The 27119-nt window shown below is 39.2% G+C and overlaps 1 protein-coding gene across 2 annotated transcripts in view; it reads left to right on the top strand.

The window, feature by feature from the left end:
* The window catches only part of capzb (capping actin protein of muscle Z-line subunit beta), a 32288-nt gene extending 5741 nt beyond the window's left edge, over positions 1-26547 (top strand). The window contains exons 3-8 of one of the 2 annotated variants that reach the window (XM_055659162.1): positions 8478-8619; positions 10108-10224; positions 15843-15908; positions 20784-20860; positions 21829-21939; positions 25298-26547. In XM_055659162.1, coding sequence (XP_055515137.1) covers positions 8478-8619; positions 10108-10224; positions 15843-15908; positions 20784-20860; positions 21829-21931 — 505 coding nt within the window. In that variant the 3' untranslated portion in view covers positions 21932-21939; positions 25298-26547. The remainder of the gene's footprint in view (positions 1-8477; positions 8620-10107; positions 10225-15842; positions 15909-20783; positions 20861-21828; positions 21940-25297) is intronic. The other variant, XM_055659163.1, reaches the window with a different exon arrangement.
* The last annotated feature ends 572 nt before the right edge of the window (positions 26548-27119 follow it).

Genomic DNA, 27119 nt, shown 5'->3' with positions numbered 1-27119 from the left:
TTGTTTAATATAGTTTTCTGTACTATTATTTCTGGAGGTATGATTTAAATTGCAGGTAGACTGTTAGTTTATTGCAAATGCTATTTTAAATCTCCCAGGCTCTTTTCAGATCTCAGAATGAAATTAGAGTAATTTGAGCTGTCTACTTAAAGTTGAGATAACTTTCAGATCCATTACTTTTTCAAATGATTGCCTGGAATTAAATTGACTGAAGACTGTGGCTGTTAAGATTTCATAATATCCAGAGTTTCTATTAAATACAACTTGGCATTCCACCATGGATTTTCTGTGTCTGTAACAGGCAGTGACAAGCCCTGATGAAGTGAGTTCTTGATATCTGCTGTACAATGACACACACAAAAAAGTAAAATACTGGAAGTTTCACAAGCATTACTTAGACTAATTTGGCCGGAGTAGATATTGTCACGTGACCAAAAACCGTGAACGTTTAGTTTGATCATTGCTCCACCGTTATGTTGGGCATTGGATTATTTCCATTCATTTGTTATGAAATGGAAATCTTTTTTGCTTTCAGCATAAGAACCACCTCTACTTGCTTGAAGCCCTTGAATATTTATGCCATGCACTTATTATTGTTAGATAGAGAATTTCAGGATTTGGATATAGTGATTATGGGCATGCGGATATATACCCAGTTTAGGTCTCGTTTTGGAGGTGATGGTGTCCCTTAATATTGTTGCTCTGGTCTTGCTTGGCAATATTTCACCAGACTACAAACGAGACTACTGTTGCCACAATGTCCGTGTCTTCAAACAGCATCCAGACCCATTGCAAACCCATTTCAGCACCATTATAGCAGTTTCTCTCTTCCTTAGTCTTCCCCAAGCACTGTGTAACATTTAACTCCACTCCATAGTGTCACAACAGCACCTCCCAGGGCGGCATTACAATGGCACAGTCCCAATTTCCCTACCTTCGGTATCTTGGATTCTGGTTAAACCTCAGTTTGGCCAATAATACAGGATATGCAGTCTGCCTTGGTTAATGATATGGTCTGAAGAAGGATCACGACCCGAAACATCACCCCTTGCTTCTCTCCAGAGATACTGTCTGTCCCGTTGAGGTACTCGAGCATTTTGTGTCTACCTTTGGTTAATGATATGGCTGACTTACTAATTTTGTTCTTCAGTGGTACTACCCCAGATATCAGTGATATGGAATAAGAATGGGGATTGTGCTGTGATGCCGAGATAAGGATGAATATTGCCTTGGTGATGGGGGTGGTATCTATTGTCATGGTATGGAAGTGATATTTGTAATGGTGTTATGGTGGATGGTTGAGGATTCAGCAATGTGAATGTTGTTGTGTTAGTAGTACCTTTGAAGAGTGGTGAGAAGAGGTCATTATCTCATGCTTGTGACAACAGATATTAAATTGTCAGTGCAATCTGTCAAGGTTCTGCTGGAGGCTGGCATGTGCCTCTTCATTATCAGAATTGTGATTGTAGCGAAATGCAGTGGAATTGCTGAAAACCACCATTAATGTAACAGATCAGGCTTCCCATGTCATCTAGGAAAAATATCACCTTTAATTCTCCTTCACTGTTGCCAAGTGTCAAAATGGGAGAGATATGAATGTGCACCCTTATGCAAACGTTTTTTTTTAAGTCCTTGAACGTCTAACTGTTAGCAAGCTTTCTCCAGAAAAATATAATAGAATTTGAAATGTAAATGGCTACCCAGGGGGTATTTGAATCAAACCTAAACTGATCTGTGTCAGCAAAGGAATTGTAAATTAAGTAAGAACAGACTTTGTGTCGTCTAATATGTATAGTTTGCATATTTTACAAGGAACAAAGCTTGTCTATAAAAGTCGAAAATTGCTCTGCCCTCTGGTATAAATTTTTGTATTCGAGTAGTTTTGAGGGTGGTGGGGGGGAGGCATTGGCAAAACACGATGTTTGACAAAATGCCACTATCAAATTGTAGAATATTGTACATTTAAGATATGCTGTAACCTGCCAGTATTTTTCCTGCTGTTTAATGCATAACAGGTTGTTCTGACTCTGTAAAGTTGCATTTATTTCATGCCTTATTCTTCAAGCAACAGTTGTATAAATGAAACCTTCATAAAATGTTAGATCATCTGGTAAGCCCATTATTTTAATTCAAAATGAATGTATGGTGAAGCATCAGTGAACCACGCCATGTTTATTTATGTGTGTGTGTGTGTGTGTGTGTTGTATGTTTTCAAAGCTCTTGTATGTTTTCAAAGTTAATTTATTCTCAGGCTATGGGCGTGGCAAGCAAACCAGCATTTGTGTGCTGTTCCAGCATGCCTATGAGAATAAAACAGAACATACAACAGTACAGCATAAGAACATGCACTGTGGCCCACAATGTTTGTACTGTCAAGATGCCAAGACCAACTCTTATCAGTCTGCACATCTATATCTATGTTATATAACTAAAACTCTGATCTTGTTATCTTCCGGTTTGTGTGTTTTTTCTATTTGCGCAAAAACGGTACATGATAGCGCTACGATTGTTCGCCACCTTACTCGACATTCTCCTGTGCTGCAAGTGCAACAAGTTTTGTTCCGATCGATGGTATATTTAAAAAGTTATAAAGGTTTAAAAATCTTAAAAACACCGCATGCGCAGATTGGTCTCCTCTCCTGTCAGTCACTGCCACGCAGATTGGACTCCTCTCCTGTCAGTCACAATCACAGCCGGTGATGGCGATGCCTCCCTCTGTATTTTCCAGATCCTTGCAAAGAATCCTTAAGGCTTAACTCCAAGAATACATTAATTGTCCCAAGAAGCAAAATTGAACAGATTAACAATGATAACTTTCAATCCACCAGTGTAGCGGGGCAAAGCATTTTCAAGCTTAAAATTAATAATAATAATATAATAAGAATAATACCTTTTATTGTCATTGCACATCAGTGCAACGAGATTTAGTATGCAGCTTCCAACCGATGTAAAAGAAAAGTAAAATAAATAAATAAGCTGTGTGACGTGACCATCCGAGGGAGACAGTCCAGGGGGGGTGGGGGGCCCTCAGCAGGGCCGGTTCAGAGCCGCTATAGCTCTGGGAATAAAGCTGTTTCTGAGTCTGGAGGTTCGGGTGTAGAAGGCCTTGTAACGTCTGCCAGAGAGAAGTAGTTCGAACAGTCCGTTACAAGGGTGTGAGGAGTCTTTATGGATGCTGACGGCCTCCTGAGGCACCGTGTGTGGTAGATGCCCTCCAAGGCTGGTAGCTGTGTCCCAATAATCCTCTGCGCTCTGTGGACGACCTGCTGAAGAGCTCTCCTCTCCGCCTCCGTGCAGCTGAGATACCACACAGAGCTGCCATAAGTTAATATGTTCTCTGTGGTGCAGCGGTAGAACGTTGTCAGCAGCTGTTGGGGCAGACCAGTCTTTTTTAATGGCCTCGGGAAGAACAGTCGTTGCTGTGCCTTCTTGACCAGCGCAGCAATGTTGGTGGACCATGTGAGGTCCTCTGAAATGTGAGTGCCCAGAAACTTAAAGCTGGACACTTAAAGCAAGCTTTATTGATCAAAAGTTTACATTGAGTTACTGAGAGCAATATTATAACATGGCCAAAAACTTAGTCAGTGAGGTAGCTTTTAATCAACCTTTGGAGTGAGAAAGAGGTGGTGAGGTTGAGGACCTTGGCAGCTACTGGCATGGCCATCAGAAATTGAATGGTTTTTAAATTTGGGAATATTTAGTAGGCCAAAATTAAGGCATTAAAAATACGAGGTTAAAAACGGAAAGCCTTAAAGGGAAACAAGGAACTGCAAATGCTGGTTTACAAAAAAAAGATGGAGTAACGAGGGGACCTAACCCGCTGAGTTACTTGAGCACTTTGAGCCTCAAGAGATGATGGTTCGAGGCAAAGTGTTTTAAATGACTATTAATTGAGATCTAAAATGTAATGCTAATCTAAAGTTATTTTAAAAATCAAGTTTCGCTTAGTTTGCATAAAAGTCTAAGTACCACTTGATAATTAATTGTATCTGCTGTTAACAGCTATATGATTGTGCAAAACACATAGTGCTGGAGGTGCTCAGCAGACGAGGCAGCATCTTTGAAGGAAAATAGACAGGCAAGGCTTCGGGTCAGGACTCTTCAGATTGATTAGTCTAATGAAGGGTCCCGGCCCGAAATATCATCTAGTTATTTCTCTCCATAGATGCTGTCTGATCTGCTGAGTTCCTCCTGTACTTTGTGTCTTGCTCAAGATTCCAGCATCTGCAATTCCTTGTATGTCTCTCTGTTATAATCATTCTTGGTTTTTAATTTCTGAGCTTTTGTCATCTATATTCCAAATAGCATATTGGTCTCATTCTGCTGTTGATTGAATTCCACGCATAAACTAGTGTTTATCTACTATACGCTATCCACCAAAGGTGTATGTCAACATTACATTCTGCAACAACTGTTGATACACAAATAATGATGTTTGCACTGTTTTTGGCAACTTTATTATAAGGCATCTTGTGCAAAATTAGTGAACCTTTAAGATCTGCAGGTTACATTAATTAAATGGAACGGTGTACACCTCAATTAATTAGTACTGTGTTCATTCTATTACATTTTACGATTTTAGTTTGGAAATTTTCCTTTGGATTCTGATTAGTTATCAAAAAAAGAACTAGCTTACCCTATAAACTAGAGAGTATGTTGTCCAAAATAGCAAGAGAAATTAGTGAGTTTGGCAGTCAGACTACAAATCCTGGTTTTTTTGTACTCCAATTTACTGGAATATAGTGCGAGCGAGGCTTTTGGGACAGGCAACCACAGTTCTATTCTCTTTAAAATGGTTATAGAAAAGGACAGGGCTAATCCACAATTTAAAGTTCTAAATTGATGCAAGGCGAACAATATTAGACTGGAGCTTGCAAAAGTTGATTAAGGTAGGTTGTTTGTGGGCAAAGGGTCATCCGGAGAATGGGATGCTTTTAAAAGTGTGATGGTGAGAGTTGAAGGTTAGCGAGAGCTTTCATGTTCCTGTGAGAGTGAAGGGCTGGGCAGGTAGGAGTAAGTAACCCTGGATAATGTGGGAAATTGAGCCTCTGGTCAGGAAAAAGTATGAGGCAAGGGTCAGCTATAGAGGAGTTATACTCCTCCCGGGATCAAGTGAATCCCGGGAGGAGTATAAGGGATTGAGGAGTATAAATCAGGAGGGAAAATGGGGGGCATGCGAAAGCTGTGGCCGATAGATTAAGGGTAATCTGAAGTGATTTTATAACTATATTAAGGGGAAAAGGATAACTGGAAAGAGAATAGGGCCTCACAAACAAAAGTGATCATCTGTGAGGAGTCCCACAACATGAGCAAGATCCTCCATGAATATTTCTCCACAGTTTTTATTGTGGAGAAAGACACAAAGATTAGGGGTGGGCCCTTTGCTGTTTGTCATCTATATCAGTGATTTGGATTAGATGGTTCAAGGCATAATTGGTAAGTTTGTACATAACACCAAAAAAGGTGTCTTCTGCAAATAACCAAGAAGATGGTTGACATAAATTACAGTGGCATCTATACCAGCTAGGCAAATAGGCTGGGGAATGGCTAATAGAGTTTAATATAGATGAGTGTGAGGGTGATGTGTTCCATTTTGGGAAGTTCAACCAGGCAGGACCTTTACAGTGAATGGTAGGGCCCAGGGGAGTGTTGTAGAGCAAAGGGATCTAGGAATACAATTATATTGCATAAAATTCCCTGTTGCACGTAGATAGCATGGCAAAGAAAGATTTTGGCATGCTAACCTTCATGAGTCTGGGAATTAAGTATCGGTGTTGGGGCATTTATGTTACAGTCAAGCAAGACACTGGTGAGGCTGCACTTGAAATATGGTGTTCAGCTTTTGTCACCCTGCTATAGGAAAGATGCCATTAAAGGTGGAAAGGGTACTGCAAAGTTTTACGGTGTTGCCAGGGTCTGGGCTAGAGGGAGAGTTTGGGGGTCTTTACTCCTTGGAGCACAGGAGGCTGAGGGGTGATTTTATAGAGGTGTAAAAGATTATGAGGGGAATAGATAGGGTGAATGCACAGTCTTTTTCCCAGGGTAGGGGAATCAAGAACTAGCAGGCATAAGTTTTAAGATGAGAGGGGGACGATTTAAAATAAACCTGAGGGGCAATAGTTTCCATGCAGAGGATGGTGGGTATATGAAATGAGCTGCCAGAGGAAGTCATTAAGACAGGTACGATAATAACATTTAAAAGCCATTTGGACGGATACATACATAGATATGAAGGGTTTAGAGTAACATGGGACAAATGTGAGCCAATTTGACTAATTTGGATGAGGCATCTTATTTGACATGGACGAGTTGTGTTTTGCCAATGCCTTCCCCCACCACCCTCAAATCTACTTGAATACAAACATTTCTACCAGAGGGCAGAGCAATTTTGACATGGATGAGTTGGGCCTGTTTCTGTTGACTCTGATGCTATATCACATAATCAAATTGAAGGGTATTCACTCCATCTAATTGTAGTTCTGAAGACAAATTAACAAATACATCTGTGTAACTTTAAACAGGTAAATGAACTTATCATCAAGTATATAATTTATGTTAACAAGCTTTGTTCCTTTCCAAATTGTAAAATAACACAGATGTCCCAATTGCACCATTCCTCAATGTTAAAATGATCCTCGAAAAACTGTCGGCCTTTGATTAGTTGCATGCCCCTAACAGCCTTTAATTGACTCTTTTAAGATGCATGACAGCTAAGATACATTTACAAATGCCTTTGAAGATTTTCCAGAAGAGAAAAAAAGCTAAAAGTGCAGTTCTAGAGAACATCTTTTTGGTGTTAGACATTCACATGATTGAATAGGCATCTGTTTGTATGTATAGCCATTAAAAACATGGATTCTAAACAGACAAATGGAATTGAATGGAATGCTTCCACCCTTACAAATATTTAGAAAGATCTGTGAGGCATGTCCCCATTCAAGGGCAAAGGACATTTCCAGTTAGATGCAATCCTGTTGATGCTTATAGATTATTAAAAACATAGAGGGGCATTGTCATCACCACATACATTCTCCAGAACTTTCATAATCAGCGAGCAGCACTCATTTTATCATGGATAAAATATGTTGTCACATTCTGCACTAATTTAATATCAGCCATAAAATTCAATTCTCATAGTAGTGCTTGTCATAATTTGAGAATATAATTTTGTTTTATGTAATGGTTCCTTCTTGAAGCATGACAATGTCCTCCTATTTGGATCTGAATTGCCTATTATGCAGAGATAGAATGTATCGGACACAGTCTATTGGTGATATTGAAGGTGGAGAGAGAGGGAAAGCAACTACTTGAAGTTAGAGAAAATGCTGTGGTGTAAACTACCCATCACAATATCAGCATCACTAAAATGTGTGCATGAAAAGCACTTCTTGAGAATCCAATACATACTGCAGACCCTTAAAGTTAGACAACCTAAAATACAACCTAAAACCTAAATCGATCAGCCGGCCTGGAAGCATCTGTGGAGAGGGTTTCGAGAGGTCACTTCTGGAGTCTGATGCATCTCATGGTTGGGGGTCGAGTGACTGTCAGGGGAACAGACAGATAGAATGTAGTCGGAGACAGTCAGATTGGTGGGAGAATTGGAAAGGGGGATGGGATGGAGAGAGAGGGAAAGCAGGGGCTATTTGAAGTTAGGGAAGTCAATGTTCATACCGCTGGGGTGTAAACCAAAGATCTTATAGCGCTATAAGATCTTTGGTGTAAACTACCCAAACAAAATATGAGGTGCTGTTCCTCCAATAAGTGCTGGGCCTTACTCTGACAATGAAGGAGGCCCAGGACAGAGAGGTCAGATTGTGAGGGGGAGTTAAAGTACTGAGCAACCGGGAGATCAGGTAGATTAAGGAGGACTGGGCTGGGCCGTTCAGCGAAACGATTGCTGAGCCTGCGTTTGGTCTTGCCGAAATACAGGAGTTGACACGTGGAACAGCCGATACAGTAAATTAGGTTGGAGGAGGTGCAAGTGAGCCTCTGCCTCACCTGAAAAAACTGTCGGGGTCCTTGGATGGAGTCGAGGAGAGAGGTCAAGAATGTTTTATTGTCATGTGTCCCAGATGGAACAATGAAATTCTTACTTGCTGCAGCAATATGTAAATATAGTACACTGTAAACAATATGATAAACGAGAAAAATAAAGGGAGACGTGTTGCATCTCCTGCGGTTGCAGGGGAAAGTACGGGGAGGGGGTGGTTTGGGTGGGAAGGGGCTGGTTGACCAGGGAGTAGCAGAGGGAACGGTCTCTGCGGTCTATTTGACAATGCTTATTAATGTTATTGAATTTAAGAACAAAAAACAAATCTTTGGATATCCAGGCAAATGAGCATTTTTGAAAATGGAACGTGGAAGTTTGTTTATGAGCTTGGCCGATGAATATGAAATTGAAAATAATAGTTGAAATTTAACCGTGTGTATGTTCTCACTGAAGCCCTGAAACCAATATGCAATTTCCCTGGCAGATATTTTGAAGGAGGAGTTTCTTCTGTCTACCTCTGGGACTTAGACCATGGTTTTGCTGGTGTGATACTGATCAAGAAAGCTGGCGATGGATCAAAAAAGATCAAAGGCTGCTGGGACTCCATACATGTGGTGGAAGTTCAGGTACATAATGGAAACCACTACGATGCTGTCTAATACTGTTTAAGTTTGCAAAATATTTTAAGATGGGTAACAGATGCTGCAGACTCAAAATATCCTCTAATTCAAGGCTCCAAATGTGTTGACTTCTGGCTGCCATCTATTTCTTATCACGCCACGATGCACTTTAAATGCAAAGTGTTATTTCAACTCATGATGATGATAATGTTATTTACAAGAGGAATAAAAATTGTAATAGAAATGGTAAATTGACACGATCCCAGGAAAATGATTTATGTTGCATAGAAATAGGAATGTGTTATTCAACTCTTCAAACCTGCATAATTAAATCATGATTGATGTGTGCCTTGGTTCCATTTATGTGTGCATATCATTTATTCCTCTAGCTTGTCAAAGTTTTTTTGGTTTCAGTGTTAAAATTTAAATTAACGTTTTGTATCCAATCTTTTGCTTTTATTTACAATTTTTGCTTTACAATTTCACTATCAAATGCTATGGCTTTAATTTTAAAGTTTAATGATCTTCTAGATTCCTCTGAAAGAGAAGGTTATATCTTCTATATTAACTGCAGCTTTCAGAAAAAAATGTAAAGATCATCATTCAACTGTTTAAGGAAATACAAATCAGGTTTATGTAGCCTGTCCTCATAACTAAGTTCTCTAAACCTTTGCAGTGTTTTGGTGAAACTGTGCGATGTCTCTTCCAAGTTAAATGTATCTTTCCTGAAGTTCACCCATGAACTGAATTTGTACCCTAGGTAAGGAATTGTCCACAATGCTATTATTGACAGTTTCTACAAATTTATATTCCAATATACCAAAAAATAATGACCAATATTCCTGGTATTTTCTCAATTTTTGAACTTCGATCAATTGTTAGTAACCTCTGATCATGGACACTTACATCCTTTTAGTCCCCTTAGAACTCAATAAATTGCAGATTTTTTTCTTTCATTAATATTTCTCCATGTATCAAAATGTTACCCAATCATGTGGCTTCATTGTCAACTAACTTGTTCTAACTGGACGATTTATATTGTTTCCAACTTTGTGCACTAATTACAGTTTTGAATGCATCACTGTCTTCCTTCAAGTCAAATTTAGCCTATACATTTCTATCTAATCAGGTAAGGTGTAAAAAATGTCAGTGAAATGCCATTATATTCATGGCCTTGGCACAATTCCTCGTACCAGTATGTAATTTTTGCATTCCACGTTATATCACTCACGACATTGCAGAGATGTATATATTTACAGTACAGGAGGCCATATATATATATATATATATATATATCTATCACTCCCTTGCTGTATTCGAGATCTGGTATGTTGTTTCTCTGGTTCATTTGTGTATCTGTTTTTATCGTGCAAGGTAAATTATGTGTGGTGCAGCTCATTCTACAGTTTGAATAATTTTCAAACAATGCATGTATGCAGAAAATTTGATTTTGTTTTTGTATTTTTCTGAATAACTCTTCAATGCATTTCCCAGGAGAAATCAAGTGGACGTACTGCTCACTACAAGCTGACCTCCACGGTTATGCTTTGGCTACAAACAAACAAGACTGGCTCTGGCACTATGAACCTTGGTGGCAGTCTGACTAGACAGGTATTATAATAGGCTTATATCATCATGGGTTAATATTGTCATGGGTTAATTATTGTTAGAAACAGAAAATTCTGTGGTTACAAGAGCAAGTCAAAGGTTGGTTATCTTGCAGTGAGTAATTAATCTCCTGACACCCCAAAGTCATCTTCAACGCACGTCAGAAAGGTAATGGAATCGTCTCCACTTGTTTCAATTAATATAGCTCCAACCATTCTCAAGGATTTCTCCAGAGGAGCCTGTTTGATTTGCGCCTTTGTCATTCCATTTCTTCACCACTAGCGTTCACCTGTAGTATGTACCATTTATAAAATTCAATGCAGTAACTTGCTACGGCTACACCAACATTATCTCTCTGTACCACCAAGAAAGCAAATGCAGAAGGTGAATGGCAACACCACTGAGTGCAGATTACCCTCCAAGCCACATGCCATCTTGATTTGGACTATGGAGTCCAAATCAGCAGGTCAGGCAGCAGGAATGTAGCAGGAGGGGTGGAAGGGCAGTAGTGGAGAAAACCTCTTTCTTCCCACCGTGACTCATCTCCCTCAAGCTTCCTGCCTCTTCCAGCTTTCTTCTCTTCCCTCCCCCACATGCACACAGACAATCAGTCTGAAGAAGATTCTCAACCCGAAATGTCACTATCTATCTTCTCCAGAAATGCTGGCTGACCTGAGTTACTCCAACACTTTGTGTCCTTTTTTGTATAAACCAGCATCTGTAGTTCCTTATTTATAGCATATACAGGTTTTTTGATGCTGCCAAGTTGTGAAACTAGTAGCCAGTGATTTTCTTTTCCCTTATAAGGTCCTGCAAGTGTAACTAGTGTAGAAGATAAACAAATGCATTCTGTGAATTTTTACTTTTCTATGCACTAATTCTGTTTCAAAGGTTACTATTGATTCTACTTTTGTCACCCTTTCAGCAGGAAGACTGCAAATCAAAACATGCTGCATAAAACAAATCTGGTTCCTACAATCATTTCTCTCCCTTCATTTTCCAGTGATCTTAAATCTGTTTGTTTTGATTACTGGCCATCTTATCAGGGGAAACGGTTTTTCTTTATCAATTACTTTCTTAATTTCTTAAACCAATCATTATTTCCTTAATTCTCCCTCAAGAAAAGGGAACAATCTCAATTACATCCATCTCTCCGTGTCACTGAAACCCTTGAACATTGCTCCTACTAACTCTGCTTTCTCTCCATATCCTTGATCTTTCTTGGTGTTGCACATAATGGATCTGTCCATGCTTTATGCACCTCCCCTCTTCCACGCTCTCTCCTCCCCAATGCTATTACCTTTGCCACACATGGAGCGGTTTAGCTACTGTAGATGTCTCAAAGGCCAGAGTCATCTGATAGTGAATGGTAGTCCTCAAACGGTGGTGCCTGAGAAACTTTCCATGGATAGCCCTGACAGCCTGGTGCTATTAAAGGCCATTGAACTGCATTTCAATGTCTCTGATCAGAGATTCAAAGCAGGCTTTATCAATTTGTGCTAATTCATAATGAATTGTGATTGGAATTAGAGGAAGTAGTAGTTTCAGTTTGTAATATTGGAAAATTAAATTTTACTACAACTTCACTGTAAACCATATTTTCTGGTTAAATTTGATAAATGACATGTGTAAATTGTAAGGCCAAAATCTGCATTAAATATTATTGAATCCTGAACAGTTAAATTGTAATGCTTTTTAAATGTCAGTAAAACTGTGGTGTAAATATTTCATAGAAAGAAGCATAAACACTTAAATTTTTTAAAGAATAAATGCCAAGAAACATAATTATTGCAGAGTCATGGACCTTGCCAATGAAAACAGTGCTCAAAGAAAATATTGTTTTTGAACTGCCTGCTGTCAACCTTGTGAAGACCAACTTTTAAGGTTCTCCAATTAGGCACTTTGGCTTCTGTCTTTAATTTATACACTGAGTAATATATAATGGATGTGTAAGCTGTATTAAGGTTACCTTTAAGTATTACTGTAAAGACTATGAAAGGTAATCATGTAATGAAGTAATGGGATAGCACAATGACTCAGCTTATTCTCCACCAGTGTGTCTGATTTAAGTGTTATCAGGTTTCATCCCAAAGAGGCTGCTGGAGTTGGAAGTTACCGTATCTTGGGAAAACATGATGAAGCATCAAAAAAATATTAAGCCTTTCTGAGGTCGACAGTAAGCCCCAATCTGGCAGACACAGTGTCTGCTGGGGCATGCACATGAAAACTTTGTTTTGGACCAAAAACCATGTAGAAAAGCCTTAATTATCTGATCGTTAGTTGAGTTCCAACCCTTGGCACTATTGCCAAAGACTGCCCTTAAAAATTCAATAGGCTCTGTGGCATGCAATCCCCATTTTGTTTTGCATGATTTACAGTCTGTATGAGATATGTGGCAAGCAACACGGAGATAGCAACACGGAGATATCATCAACTGAAAAATTCCTAGACACATTAACAATCCATAGATCATCTATCAAAAGCCTCCCCTTGCCTATGTCCACCTATTTCCTGCCATGCTTTGTCCTGCCATTCCCCCCTTTTCCAGCTTTCTTCTTTCATCTCTCCCCCTCATCCCCCCCCCCCCCCCCCCCCCATCACTCTGAAGAAGCTTTTTGACCAGAAACATCACCTAACTGGGTTCTCCAGGGATGCTGCCTGACCCGATGAATTACTCCAGAACTTTGTGTCCTCATAGGAAATGTTATTCTTCAAATTAGCTTTGCAAATCCTATCACAGAAGATGTTAGGATAAATTTGGGATTGTTTTCCAAAAAAAATATTGTGGCAGCTATCTTATAACTTGGTTTAATGTAATGAAACAGCTAATTAATTTTGTTGGATATCCTCTTGGGAAAAGTGATCATAAAAATGGAGGTATTTATGAGTTCAATCATTAAGTTAGTCATTTATGTGGGCATGAGGGTTATGTTAGTATAGATAGTTTGGAATATCAGAATAAAAGATTTGTGTTAACAATTGTAAACACTTCTAAATTCTCAATAAATGTACAGGGAAGTGAACCTGAGGCATAGGATTATTAGAACCATTATGGCCTCCCCCTCTTCATTTTTGTTATTAAAAATCGTGAAATTAAGAAGGAATTGTCCAATCGCATTGAAGAGTGGCTGAGGGGTAGGAAACTGGTCTTGCATTGAGAAACTAGTGTGCTCACCAACTTTGCAACCTTGTGGGGGCTGCCAATTCACAGGATCAAGCTGCTCCAGCTCCTTGGTTCACAGCTCGGATCATAAATGCCGTGCTTGTGATAGTGGGTAATACAACCATGTAACAAGTATGGACTGGAGTGGCCTGCATTTGACTCTGGTTCCAAGAATCTTGCTTCATCTGAAAATTTCCAGCAGTCACACGAGCAATTTCCATTTATATAATGAAAAGGGATTAAGTGGAAATGGTACGGAAATCAGAATTTTAAACAAATCTGTTTTAATAATGACATAAGAATCTTTTGTAGTTATATAAGCAGTCAATTATGTTTTTCCACATTGACTATGTTTTGTTTTCTGTCCAACTTGGTAAATAAATTAGTGGTAGTTAATTTTGATAATGAGCATGCTGGAACAAGGGGAATTAAAATAAAATGTAATTCCCCTTTGGCAGATGACAATGAACTGAGTTCCAACCTCATTACACAAATTCATATGTTAGCTATTCCCTGAAAGACTTGGAAAATCCTGTGACACTATTTGAAAATGAGCTCTAGAATTCCCTTGATCTTGATTCTCTTGATCTCTTGACCAATATTTACTCACAAACCAGCTTTTGATTATCTATTTCATTTACTTCATTGATGTTTTCGTGGACTTGCTATGAATAAAAAGTCTCCCTGTGTGGTAATATTAATTTCTCTCCAAAAAGGAGAGATGTAAAACATATGGAATATTTTCAGAACTGGAAAGTGCGATATAAATCTCATTTCCTTTTGTCACCATCTGTTTCTGTGTTGTCTCATTTACGAAAAAAATAATGAATGCATTTGGAGGCATGCAAAATGTAAAAATTGAGGCAAACCTTAAGCAGAAACTTCTTGAAACTCTAGTTCTCTACAATATCCTAACAACGTTTTTAATTTAGTGTTTTTTTTTAAATTTAAACACAAGGAGCTACAGATGCCGTTACAAAATAAAAGACACCATGCTGGAGTAACTTAGTGGGTTAGGGAGCATCTCTGGTAGACAAGAGTAGGTGACGTTTCTGGTTGGGACCCTCCTTCAGCCTGATTGTAGACTGGGGTGTTCGAGGAAGCTGGAAGATAGATGGGGGCGGACAAAACATTTTGTGTCTGAGTTTTTATATCTACTTTCTGCAAATTGATTTGTTCACAATTCCATGTTAGGAAGGACAGAATGTTGGGAACAGGAAACTTCTAAAAGACATAAGTGGCTTAAAGCGAATGAGCAAAACTATTGACAGCTGGAGTTCATTGTGAGAAGTACAAGAGAAATTCTTTGAACCCAGGAAAGGAAAATCAATGTAATTTTGAGATGATGGGAAGTTAGAACCGGGACAGAAGTTCTAGGTGTCCATGTGCATAGATCATTAAAAGTGGAAAATAAAGTAAAAGTTGTTAATTATAAATGTGGGTGGTGGGGAAACAGATGAGAGAATATGATGCATAAGTTCTGTGTAATCTTCATTTATCTTATTTGGAAGAGCACATTTCATTTTAACTGCAGGGAAGACATTGGCTTTTTTTGAAGGGATGCTTGTAATCACCGGAATTATGCCGGGGCTTACAGGGTTAAATCATGGAGACATTCAACATTAACTTGACCTATATTCCCTTTAAGAAGCATTTGAGGGGGTGATCTAACCAAAGTAGTTTAAATGATAAGAGAGTGACCTATATTCCCTCTAGAACAAGTGGTGAGAATCTTAAAATCCAGTTTAAGGCTTTATTCAAACAATGCTCTAACTGCTTAAAAAAACAGTTACCATGAGCAATTCATGGTTTTGTTAGATATATCTGTGTGATTAGTGTTAAAATATTTGGGCTTGGAGGTGTTCTACATTCTCGTGCTGCTTGAATGAAGAATCTCTCTGTGCTGTTATAAAGAAGGCTGTTAGTGTGAATGTGAGTACATTGTTCTCAGTAGACCACCCATCTAATGCAGCATAATGAGTCATGTTAATACATTTGTATCTTTTTGTTGGTAATTGTATGAATTGTGGAAAATGTTTGGACACCAGCTATCGAGTTGCTTGCAGCTGCGGAATTGGGTCTTTTGAAGAGTCCGATGGCCTGATCAATACCCCTATTGTGCACCAGCCTGCAGGGCCCAGAGGGTCCTGTTTCATGAACTCCTTTCATAACCGTCTGCCACCAAGTGGCAACTATAATGTGGAGACAGATGGCCAAATAAATTATGAAGCAGTTACTTTGGTTGCAGTGTCTGTTTCTGAAAATCATTTTCTTGTATGTAAAATGTTCCGACTGAAGAACCGAAGTTGGCTTTACGTTCTGCGGCTGAGATCAACTACAGCCATAGAGAACCCTGGTTCATTCACTGACTTGGGCACAGATATGAGTGCAGCCTTGTCTACGATGCATTTCCCTTGTCAGTCGAGTGCACATTCTGAACCTGTTTTTGTTTTTTCAGATGGAGAAGGACGAGAACGTGAGTGAATCGTCACCTCACATTGCTAACATTGGAAAGCTGGTTGAGGTAGGTGCAGCATTCTCTGTGTGACAGACAGGTATCACTGGATGAGGAGCTGAGTGCGTGGCTTCTTGCGACAACGTTTGCAACGGCTCTGGCTAGCACAAATAGCAGGCCACACAGCAGTTGTAAACAGCATCCATTTTAAAAGCAAAAATGCTGCTGAGACTAGAAATCAGAAATACAACTAGAAATCAGAAATACAACTAGAAAATGGGGGAGATACTCAGTGATTCGAGCACTGTCTGTGGAGAGAGAAAAAGTTAATGATACAAGACAGTCCTTTCAATAGTACTCAAACTCCACAAATGCTGCCTGACCTGAGTTTTTTTGTGTTTTAACATCATTTTTAATATGTTTTGGCCATTTTCTCTGTATTTGCTCTTATTTTAAAGTGGGTATTATTGGTCAATTTACCATAATATTTTGTTATTAATACACTTAAATTGCTGACTTGAATGTTAAGGTGACAATTGTCTGTAATCATACGGAAGTCTGATAATAGGGGAAGAAGCTGTTCCTGAATCTGGTAGTAGTTGCAGTTAAGGTTGCAGCTAAGCTGCTTTGTCAGTGTAATATGTTCTTAATGGTAAGGTTCTGGGATGTGCCCAGCAGACGATACTGTACAATAAATGAGACAGCAACATCCGGTTCTGATAAAGACAGAAACAGTTGGAAAATTGGCATTGTCTGCTGAAGGCTACACACATCATGTCCTGGCAGAAGATGAGGTGCTGTTCTGCAAGCTTACCTTGTGACAATGCAGGAGGCCATAGAGAGAAAGGCCAAAGTGTGAGACAATTAAAGCTTTTCCACCTTCTCTGCTACCTAATGCTAAGTTGCCTTATTTCCCCCTCTTTTCCCAGTTTTAATGAAGGGTCCCAGACTTGAAATATTAACGCTTTCCTTTTACATAGATGCTGCCTTACCTGCTGAACATTTCCCATATTTTCTAGTTTTCTAGTTTCTTTTCAACATAGGCAGCACTGATTTAATCATGACTATGCAAACATTACTCAAATTCCAGCATCTACAGTAGTAATTTCTCTCCACCAATTCTGCCAGGCCTGCTGAGTTGTTCTAGCAGCTGGCTTTTTATTCCGATGAAAGAATTGTTCAGTAAACACGAGGAGCACTAATGTTATAATGGATCTCTCCCCCCCCCCCCCCCCCCCCCCCCCGCCCCTACCAATTGGATTGGCGCAGGCGGTCGTTCCTGGCGCGACCGGCCCAGAGCTTCAGCATCAGGCGCAGCGCTGAATTACCATCGCGGAACCTGGGATCCTGTCGAGGATCACCAGTGTTGGAGCTCCGCCCAGCGGGGCCTGTGGACGTTGGAAGCCGCGCGGTCTCTGGTTAGAAGCGGCCGATTCGGAAAGTCCAAGTCACAGAGTGTGATTCTTGATCGGAGTTTCGATCATACATCGGGCCGTCTGTAGCGGGGACTGCGGAGGGTTCTAGGCCCCGTTCACGAGTGAACAACGAGGAAGATGGCTGAACTTTATTGCCTTTCATCACAGTGAGAAACGTTGATTCCGCTGTGGTGGATGTTCATGTTTAATTCAATTGTGTATTGTGTTCTTTTTATTCCGTATGGCTGTATCAAGCCTCAAATTTCACTGTACCAATTGGTGCATGTGACAATAAATGTGAACGAACTTGTTAAGATGCATGGGATTAACAGTGATTTGATCATTTTGTTTAAGAACTGGCTTACTTGTGGAACGCAGGAAATGGAGAAATAGGGATCATGTGTAGGCAGAGGAGATTAGTTTAACCTGGCGTCCTGTTCTGTACTGGCATTGTGGGCCAAAGGACCTGTTCGTACGCTGTGCTATGTTCTAATGTGGATTATATACACTGTTCCTTTACAAAGAGTAAATTATTCGGGCATTGAGACCAATAATGATTAAAAGTGTATTTTGTGTTTTCAACTTGAATCATGAAACTTCAATCAATTTCTTGATAGTTTAAATATATTGATCCTCTTTATCTACATTTTAGTTGGGAATGTTCCCTAAACTGTGACAGTAATTAACACTTGCCTTGGTACAATGTCAACTGATTGGCACAGATCATTGGTGAATCCATATTCAGATATTTTGCCAGTAACAAAACCATTCTTCATAACCCAGCTATCATTTTAATCAAACATTTAATCTTTATCTTCCCAATTTGGCAATCATTTTTATGAATGTTGTTCAGAATAGGATTACCAAATGTTTTTTTGTTGTTTGGTGAGACGTCTGGTATAATCTAGGATATGGAAAAATTGTGTGTGAGCACTAATTTCTTAATTGGGTCAAAGAGCCAGAAACATTGTCTGTTAGTTCCAAGCCTTCTAAAGCAGATCACTGTGAAATGTTGCATGTTTGGCATCTACTATACAAAAGAAAAGTTCCAGAGCAGTTTAACTTCTCTTTTTTATGTCATGCTACATAAAAATGACAGTTTACAGGTATGCAATAATCATTTTTTAATCAGTCATAATGTAGTCAGAATGGATACAATTGCCAGCTTGCTGTCGGGAAGATCGGATGCCAAGTGATCTCACTATTTGTTAGAGGTTTGGGGGCCAGTGAGCTGTGTAGCCACTAATGCAAATTTCTTGGAAAATAAAAAAAGAGATGAAAGTTAATGAATAGAAGATGTGATTAACAATTGACCAATGAACTGGAATAATATAAATCATGCTCCTAGTGGTCTGCAGTGTGAAAGAATCCAGCTTGAAGCATCACAGCTTGTATCATCAGGATAATAACTTTGTTTGCCTGCATGGTGTGCAGTCCGGGAACGATGACATCACTGTGGCTTGCCTGTGTTCTGTAGCTGTACTATAAAATTTTCCACAGAATTCTGGCTCGTACACAACACATATTTATTATTTTAGGAGCCAAAATTCTTTGGAAAGTTCGATAGCCGCTACAGAGCCCAAGCTGGCCACAATGAAATTGACCAAACAAGAATACATTGCCTGTAAGAAGGTCTACTAGTGTCCTCTGCTGGTGAAAAGAACCCACACCAGACCTAGTGTTTAAGAAGGAACTGCAGATGCCGGAAAATCGAAGGTAGACAAAAATGCTGGAGAAACTCAGCGGGTGCAGCAGCATGTATGGAGCGAAGGAAATAGGCCACGTTTCGAGACGAAACGTGGCCTATTTCCTTCGCTCCATACATGCTGCTGCACCCGCTGAGTTTCTCCAGCATTTTGTCTACCACACCAGATCTAGTCTGAGCATGCTTCATGCCACATGAGAACCCGTTTCATTTTCCTTGATTACCTTTGAGGGTTGCAAATAAAAGTGGATTGTGAATCATTGCATCCTATAGTTATAAAACTTTTGATGCTTCAAAAAGCTTAAGTCTCAAATGAATTAAATATAATATTAAAATCCAAATAATTTGGAGTTGGAGCATGAGTCATGATATCTAATAGGAAATTGAGCGCATCGGAGAAAGCCACAGTGTGAAATGTTTGACATCTGCCAATTAAAGTTGGGATTAATGAAGATCCCATTCAATCCTCTCCCATGATTTAATGGTTGTATTGGAATGCTGGAAAACTAGATGGTTGAGTCCCCTGTACAGGGAACAAGGGGAAACGTGATCATTTGATCTACCAGGCAGGTAGAGGTCAAAGTCAAAGTCAATTTTATTCGTCACAAATGTTGCTGCAGTGAAGGTGCCTTCTGCATTCCTAATAGTGATTTGAAGCAGTTTATTGTATTGGTAGGTAAATTATTATCGAGCAAGAGGAGAATCAAGGTTTAATATATTAAACAGTATTGGTTTATCTGGTGAGAATTCTCATATTCCACTGTTGTATGAATGGAGTTGATAATTATTTCAATTTAAACAGCTGAGCTATCAAATCCATGTAGCCAGAGTACTTTTATTAAGATGAGGAAATGTTCCCAGCTCCTTGCTGCTCTTGAATGTTAATAACAAAGGCTCTCTCTCTCACTCTGTGGAAGAGCTCTCGATAATATTTCTCATTGAAAGTGCTCCACTGATCACAGGCAGTCCTTTACATTCCCACGTGGCTTAGTGCCTGGAGCCTATCTGTCGCATTTCTAACCAGTGTAAAATTGTTTTGTTTTTGTTCTTGAAAAATTGGATTTTGAAATAAATTTTTAAAAAAAGCTAAATTACCTTGGCCAGAAGTTGCATCATTTTTAATATTCTTTATTTTTCAATAAAGTGGATAAAGTGGATAGGTCCAATCTTTTTGTATTGTGCAGTATAGGTCGAGAGGTAATCTTGAATATGTATGTCTGATGCTTGTCATGAGAATTCTAACGTACCCAAAACACCTCAAGGTTTGTTCCCAATATTCACATTTGATTTAGCTTGGCTCCAGTTATGCATGGGTATGGGAATCCAATGGACGAAAATCTAAAAAAACACTTGCTGAAGTGTTTCGAAAATGTTCAAACTGTGTATTTTTATTTTGTTCCACAGGTGAGATTTATTGGAAATTTGGACAAATGTACCATGGAGGGGAAGAATTTTTGGAAATTTGGGGATACATGGAGAGGAAAGCATAGACGAACATCTGGGACTAGCACAGATTAGCATTGGGCTGAATGGCCTGTTTCCGTGCTGCATGATTACATGACTACAACAAAATCAGGACTTTACTGCCATTTTGTTTTTAACCCTAGATACATGTTTTATCTTGAAGAAGTATGGCATCTCCGTGACACTACAGTGACAATTATGTTGCTGAAGTGTGATTCTGCCTGCACCTGATCATGTATTTAATACTTGGAGATGGTTCTGTTTCATTCTGTTAGTTTAACTGAAATGCCAAAGACAGTCTATTAAATGTGGGAAGATGATCTTTATAACTAGCTGATTTGATCGTTATTGTTCTTCTAGGATATGGAAAACAAGATCAGAAGCACATTGAATGATATCTACTTTGGGAAAACAAAGGATATTGTGAATGGACTAAGGTAATGTATGAAACGCTATTTCTATGTAACCTTTGTCGAAGCAACGTATCACAGCTTTAATTATTGATAACTGTCCGGCTGTTTCAATTTAGGCTGCCACACCAAAGGAGGATATTTGACTGTCTAACCCAAAGTTAGGTTTTAGCAGTATTTTAATTAAAAACCTTTAAAAAGGATGGGAGATGGGGAGTTTTAGGGAGAAGATCCTGGAACATGGGCCAAGGAGCCAGAAGGCACAGAGAGTAATGTGCGCCAAAGAGATGGCTCCATAACAATGTAATGCACAGTAACCTTGTATGTGCACCATTGGAGGAGATCAGAGTGATTAGCAAGGCCATTAACGAATTTCAGCACGAGGGACATTTTCACATTGGATCCAAAAGTTCCAATGATGAAAGGAGAATGTTGCTTGGTTCGGCTTGGATATTGGTAACAAAGGCCCTGAGCTTGTGAGTGGGGTTAGGGTGTACAGCTCCTTCTGAAACAGCATGGACTAACTGGGCCAAATGACATTCTCCTCCACTTCAATTTCTCCAATTCTTACCTTCTCAGTGGTTTTGAAATTTCAGTTTAAGTGGGTGTTTAAGGGAATTTATTCAGAGAATAACAAATATGCCTGCCATGGATAATATTTATTTTTGGATTTTTTATGAATATCCAGTTTTTTGAAAATGTGGGTGTCTCTGATATTCTCGAGAGGAATTAACATGGAGGGGGAAACAAAATCAGCAGTAGAAATGTAATATTGAAAATATTTAATATTTAGAATATTGAAATATAATTTGGTTATGGAGCTTTAGCATGACATTTTGGAGCACGTTCTCCAAATGTTAAAATGTGTTTTGTATACGAAGAAAGCACCATTATTAAGGTTTGTATGTGTTGGTTTTATGGAGTTTTAATGTTTATTTTTCTGGATTGCATCTCTCTTTCCTTGACTTTCATGTAAAAACAAAACATTTTTATAGATCAGTTGATGATTTACCAGACACCCAAAAGCTTAAGCAGTTACAGAGGGAACTGTCTCAAGTACTGACCCAGCGCCAGATCTTCATCCAGCCTGATAATTAAATGCCCAGGTATCTGCCTGTGAGGCTTAAAATGTGATTAACCACAACTTAACTGGGCTGACATGGTTAGCCTTTATCATTGCATGAACGTTTACTGGTAAATCTAACCCTTAACCCACCTCACTCAAGGAAACCGCTGCTTTTTATTGTAGAGTGAACACAACACTTGCAACACGTAGTTTGTAAAAGTGCTTTGATAAATTAGATCTTGACCTGCAGTGTGTTAAAGGTTTCAGTCAATAGCTTTTATTGGAATCTTCCAACTCCTGAAGGACCTTCATGCTTTTAAACAAAAAACTTCTGAGAGAGAGAGAGAGAGCATTATTTTCCATGATCAGTCTGAAGCAGGGTTTCGGCCCAAAACGTTGCCCATTTCCTTTGCTCCATAGATGCCGCTGCACCCGCTGAGTTTCTCCAGCATTTTTTGTCTACCTTCGATTTTCCAGCATCTGCAGTTCCTTCTTGAACAATGTTTTTCCTGGATTGTGTTGCTTTTTTAAAAATTTTGGACAGTTTGAAATACAAATTTCATGATTTCTGCCATTTCCAACCAGTTTATTTTTCTATAGTACTGTCTTCATAAGCAAATATTGCCCTGAGAATAGTAAAAATGTGTTCACATCGCACCTTTAATGCAGCAAAGCACCTCGGTATCCCTCAATGTTCAGGGACAAAGCCCAGCAGTTATAAAGGTTCTGTTACTGAATCATACAGAACATCCACTGTACTGTGCCGCACTCAATCCGGAGTTATGAATTTGAGAATATGGTCTAGGGTTGTTATTCCTGTTTACCATCTAACTATCTTGCTGGAAAGTATGAGGCTGGAACAAAGTTGCCTATGTAGTCCATGTTCCAAAAGTGTTCTGGTTTCACTACCCACGGCACCCTTGCATAGAGACTCATTAAGTGTTTTTCACCAGGAGGCAATACTTTCAAGAAACATGACAAAGAAAAATAATGTGTTCCCCAGCTTTACTAAATAAAATTCAGTTAATAGATTAAACTTGTTTTGATTTCAATCTAACTCTTCTTCCTATAAGTTGTAGTTTGGTATCATTTAGAAATTAGATCATAGTGCAGGTTCAATCACAATTGGCATTGTCCATTTATCACCATTACTACTGTTTATATTGGCAGGGTGGCTGAAAGTGAGTAGCCCTGTTTAATACAGAGTGGGAAAGGGTCCATTACATGTCTGTTGGCAATGATTAGCGAGGAGTTAAGTCCTTTATCGTCCATGTAGGAAGGATGCATTTCGTTGTCTCTGTACTGTACACTGACAATGACAATTAAAATTGAATCTGAATCTGAATCTGAATGGTGTCCCCAGCACATTTGTTCACTGATTGAGCAAATCTTTCAGAGGTAGTTGGGAAATGCCATTCATTAAATGTTGCATCTCACTTGATCATAGCAATTACAATGTAGGTGGAAATCCTGTAAGAATTAAGAATGATTTGATGACCTGCCCGTTAAAAGTTTTGTTAAAAACGCTTTGATGAAAAAAGAGTTGCCCATTGGGTGTCGTATTAAACAAAATGAAGTTATATACAAGCTTAATATTTTGGGAGTTCCCTGCATGGTTGTGGTGCTTGTAGTGGAACTCACTGAAGGCTTTAACTTGTGCATGGTATTTGCCCGAAAGAAAGCCTTTAAGATCTCTGTGTGTGATTGTGCTTCATGACTGACTATTTGTAGACCTTTTAAAAGATAACATTATTTTTTCAAAGTAAATTATTGTTTATAACTATGCTAGCTAGTCCCTAAAACGATCAGTTTCTAATGGTGATTGGGGATCTTGATGGTGAGAAATCAACTTTTGAATGGCTCATACAAGCACACAGGAGCGTGCATCTGAAGCTCTACACTGGTATATGTTGCTGCCGCATGTATACAATTGTAAATGTCAGCATTAGTTCAGTTATGCTCACATGCACGGTCTGATCAGTTCATGTAATGTCAAGTTTCGTATTTTGTTGAAAGGTTTGGATCAATCTTCTGTTTATTTGGTTTTCTTACCTTAAGCTCATTTAAACTTGCAATTCTTCATCTCCTCTCAAGCCTGGATGTTAGGGGACAACATCGGCCAGTCTTCTCAGCTGAAGAAATACCAGTGATGTGTTGGGCGCTCAGGATAAAATGCGTGTTTGTGATTGCACTACTTGAGTTGCACTTCTGATAGAGGGGGCAACTTCCACACCTGCTGCTCTGCTTAATAACTGATCCTAAACAAAATTGCTGTTAGTTGCCAGATTATCGAGTAAATTATCTTCCTAGCTGAAGTCTTGTTTCTTATACAATCAAACTTCCAAAAGGACTGATGTTCGGAAAGGGAAATCTTTACCTTTTCGTTCAGAAGTCTTGATCCTAAAAATTGTTAGACACCATTGCTTGAGACAATACTCATGCCAGGATTCCAGAGTGTGTTTCCATTCAACTTCCTGCCAAAGTCCTTGGGTGAAGGGAAGCACCTTTACTGATATCAAGAAGCTGGTCCTTCTCAGGACTGTCAGCTACTGTTTGTCTGCATCATTTGCATTGCAACCATGACCACAGAAATGTTATGTGGGGCTTTTCATTTTCAAGTTTAATATAGTGATGCTAAATGGTTCATTTCCAGGATATAATGTGTGCATGTGAAATTCTACCGCTGTTCAGATTATTTGGCATTAGCATGCTGATGTTTCCATTGGGAAAGTATCATTCCATGGACAAATGGGAGACAAACTGCACAAGTGGTGTGATCCTGGACCTTGTTTCTACTGACTACCTGAACCATCATTCTGATTAGTGATTAGTTTAGATGAGGCATCTCAACTCGTATGGACGAATTGGGCCATAGAGCCTGTTTCCGAGCTGTATGACTAAATTACTAAATTAGATGAGTTGTTTAAATACCTGTCTACCTCCAACTTGAGTGTGAATAATGACTCTACCTCCACAGTTTGCTGGCTAGACAGTTCCTGATTCTCAGAGTTGCTCCTCGTCCTCGTCTGAAAAAGGCAACCCCTTATTCTGAAACTGACCCCAAGTTATAGATGCCCCCACTAATGACCTCCTTAAACAAAAACTGCTCAGACTCGTGTAGTGTTGTCAGCATGTGCTATATGTCAGTAAGGAACAGAGCGAGGGACTGGAACGCACACGTTGGAATTGTTTAGGACACGTGATGAGAAGCATGTTGAAATCCAGGAGAATGAAACAGCTAATCGAGAGGCTACAGTAACTGGACTGTGCACCTGTGGTGACCTCACCATCAGTCATCCTTGCTGCTAATACCATCAAGATCTTCTGCAGATTTGATTTTCACAAGAACTCGTTGTGCAGCCCTTCACCCTGTTAACTGTTGTTCATTTGTTTCACAGGTCTGTGGCATCACTTGCAGACAGATCCACCCAGGAAGCTCTGATAACTAATTTGGCAGAAGCATTGAAGAAAAGACAGCAGCAACCTTATTGATCCTTTGAGCTCACTGACAAAAGCAAAGCACTGTCAGTTTCAGTTACATTATTTTCTTATTTCTTTTGTTCTTTAATTTGTCCCATTAAAATTTGCCTAAACTATTCTTGTTTAAAAGCCATTCTAACCCTGTCAGAACTGTATAAAATGCTGTTTTAGCTTGTAAACAACACAAAAGCATATTTCACAATCAAACATGGGGAACTTTTACCAAAAGGCATCTTGTACTTTGACTGCTATTGGTCACATTGTTTAACATACCAGTCTAGATTTTTTATTGTTTAAAGACACTGGATACACTTAAAGTGTAAAGCAAGTAATAAAATCAATCTGCAGACAACAATAGTGAGATGGAGACCCGATCTCACTGGAGCATCGTGTTCTAATTACCAGTTGCAACTTTCGAAGGGACAAGGGTTGTATGTTCAGTATTGTACTATAGAAAAGATGCTTTATATAATTGACCTGAAATTCTACAAGTTCTAACATATTTCCCTTAAGGTTTTCCCGTGTCAATATTTTCAAGAATGCAAAGTTTTTTATGTAAAGCTTAAACATTAAAATGTACATTGTGTCCTAAAACCTCCAAGCTAAAAATAAATAGAACTAGAAAATCACATCAAACAGCAGTTATGTGTTCATTCTGTTTCTTATTAGATATACCATGCCTTTTTAAAGGAAATGCCTGAAAAGAAAGAACCATCTCAAGTCTACTTCACTATACAGTTAAATCTTGGCAGAAATGTACCATTTATCTGTCTTGGATCCATATTGTGGATACCCTGACCTAATAAAAACATTAATATACCACTGGGTTCTGAAAAATGCCAGTTTCTCTAGTAGCTATAGCTTTCTGGGTGAAGGGAATTCTGTTTTTCCATTATTCGTTACATTTAAGCCGAATCCTACAGACCCCATGTTCATTCCATTGACGGTGTCTTTGGATTATTGGGGATGTCCATCTTGTGTTCCTGCTTCAACCTACTACGAAGCAGTCTTCATAAGAGTTGTAATAATTAGATTGGCTTTTGGTTTAAAATTTAAATTTATCTGTGGTCAGACTGGAAAATGAAACCATTATTTGTACTTTTCGTCACTCTGCAAGTGATAGCCTGACAATAGTTTATTTGCAAAATAAAGATTGATTGCGACACCAGATTTGGAACACTTTTTTCTGGTTCTTTATAGCAATGCATTAGCTGAGAATTTGAGGTTATGTATTTGGAGTAATGCTATTTCCAATTCCCATGCAATAACTTCGAGAATTTAAACCATAATTCATTTTGTAATTGTGTTTGTCATAAATGCAAAAGCAAAAACTGATTATTGTTTTTATTCTACCCTCTCTGGAGCTTTTTATTTCCAACTGTCGTCATGGCATCAACCATCTTGACTTCTCTACATTTTCCCCCACCCACTCCAATCTCACCCCCTCTGAACGCACAGCCCTCCACTCGCTCAGCAACAATCCCAACATTGTTATTATACCCACCGACAAGAGAGATGCTGTTTTAATCTGGCAGGCTGACCTCTACCGTACTGAGGCCAGGTGCCAGCTCTTGGACACCACCTCACAGATAAACACCCGGCAATCTTCTACCTCCCAGACTCACCACCTTTGGCTATCATCTCCCCTCCACAGCCCCCAACATATTTTAATCCCAGCCCCCGCACTGCCCGCTTCTAACTCCTTCCCAATCCACAAATGGGACTGTCCTGGCTGACTCA

This window comes from Leucoraja erinacea, chromosome 30 (genome assembly GCF_028641065.1).
Source record: "Leucoraja erinacea ecotype New England chromosome 30, Leri_hhj_1, whole genome shotgun sequence".
In the NCBI taxonomy this organism is placed as follows: domain Eukaryota; kingdom Metazoa; phylum Chordata; class Chondrichthyes; order Rajiformes; family Rajidae; genus Leucoraja; species Leucoraja erinaceus.
Note: the sequence above shows the minus strand (reverse complement) of the source record. Positions and strands in the feature narration are given on the sequence as shown.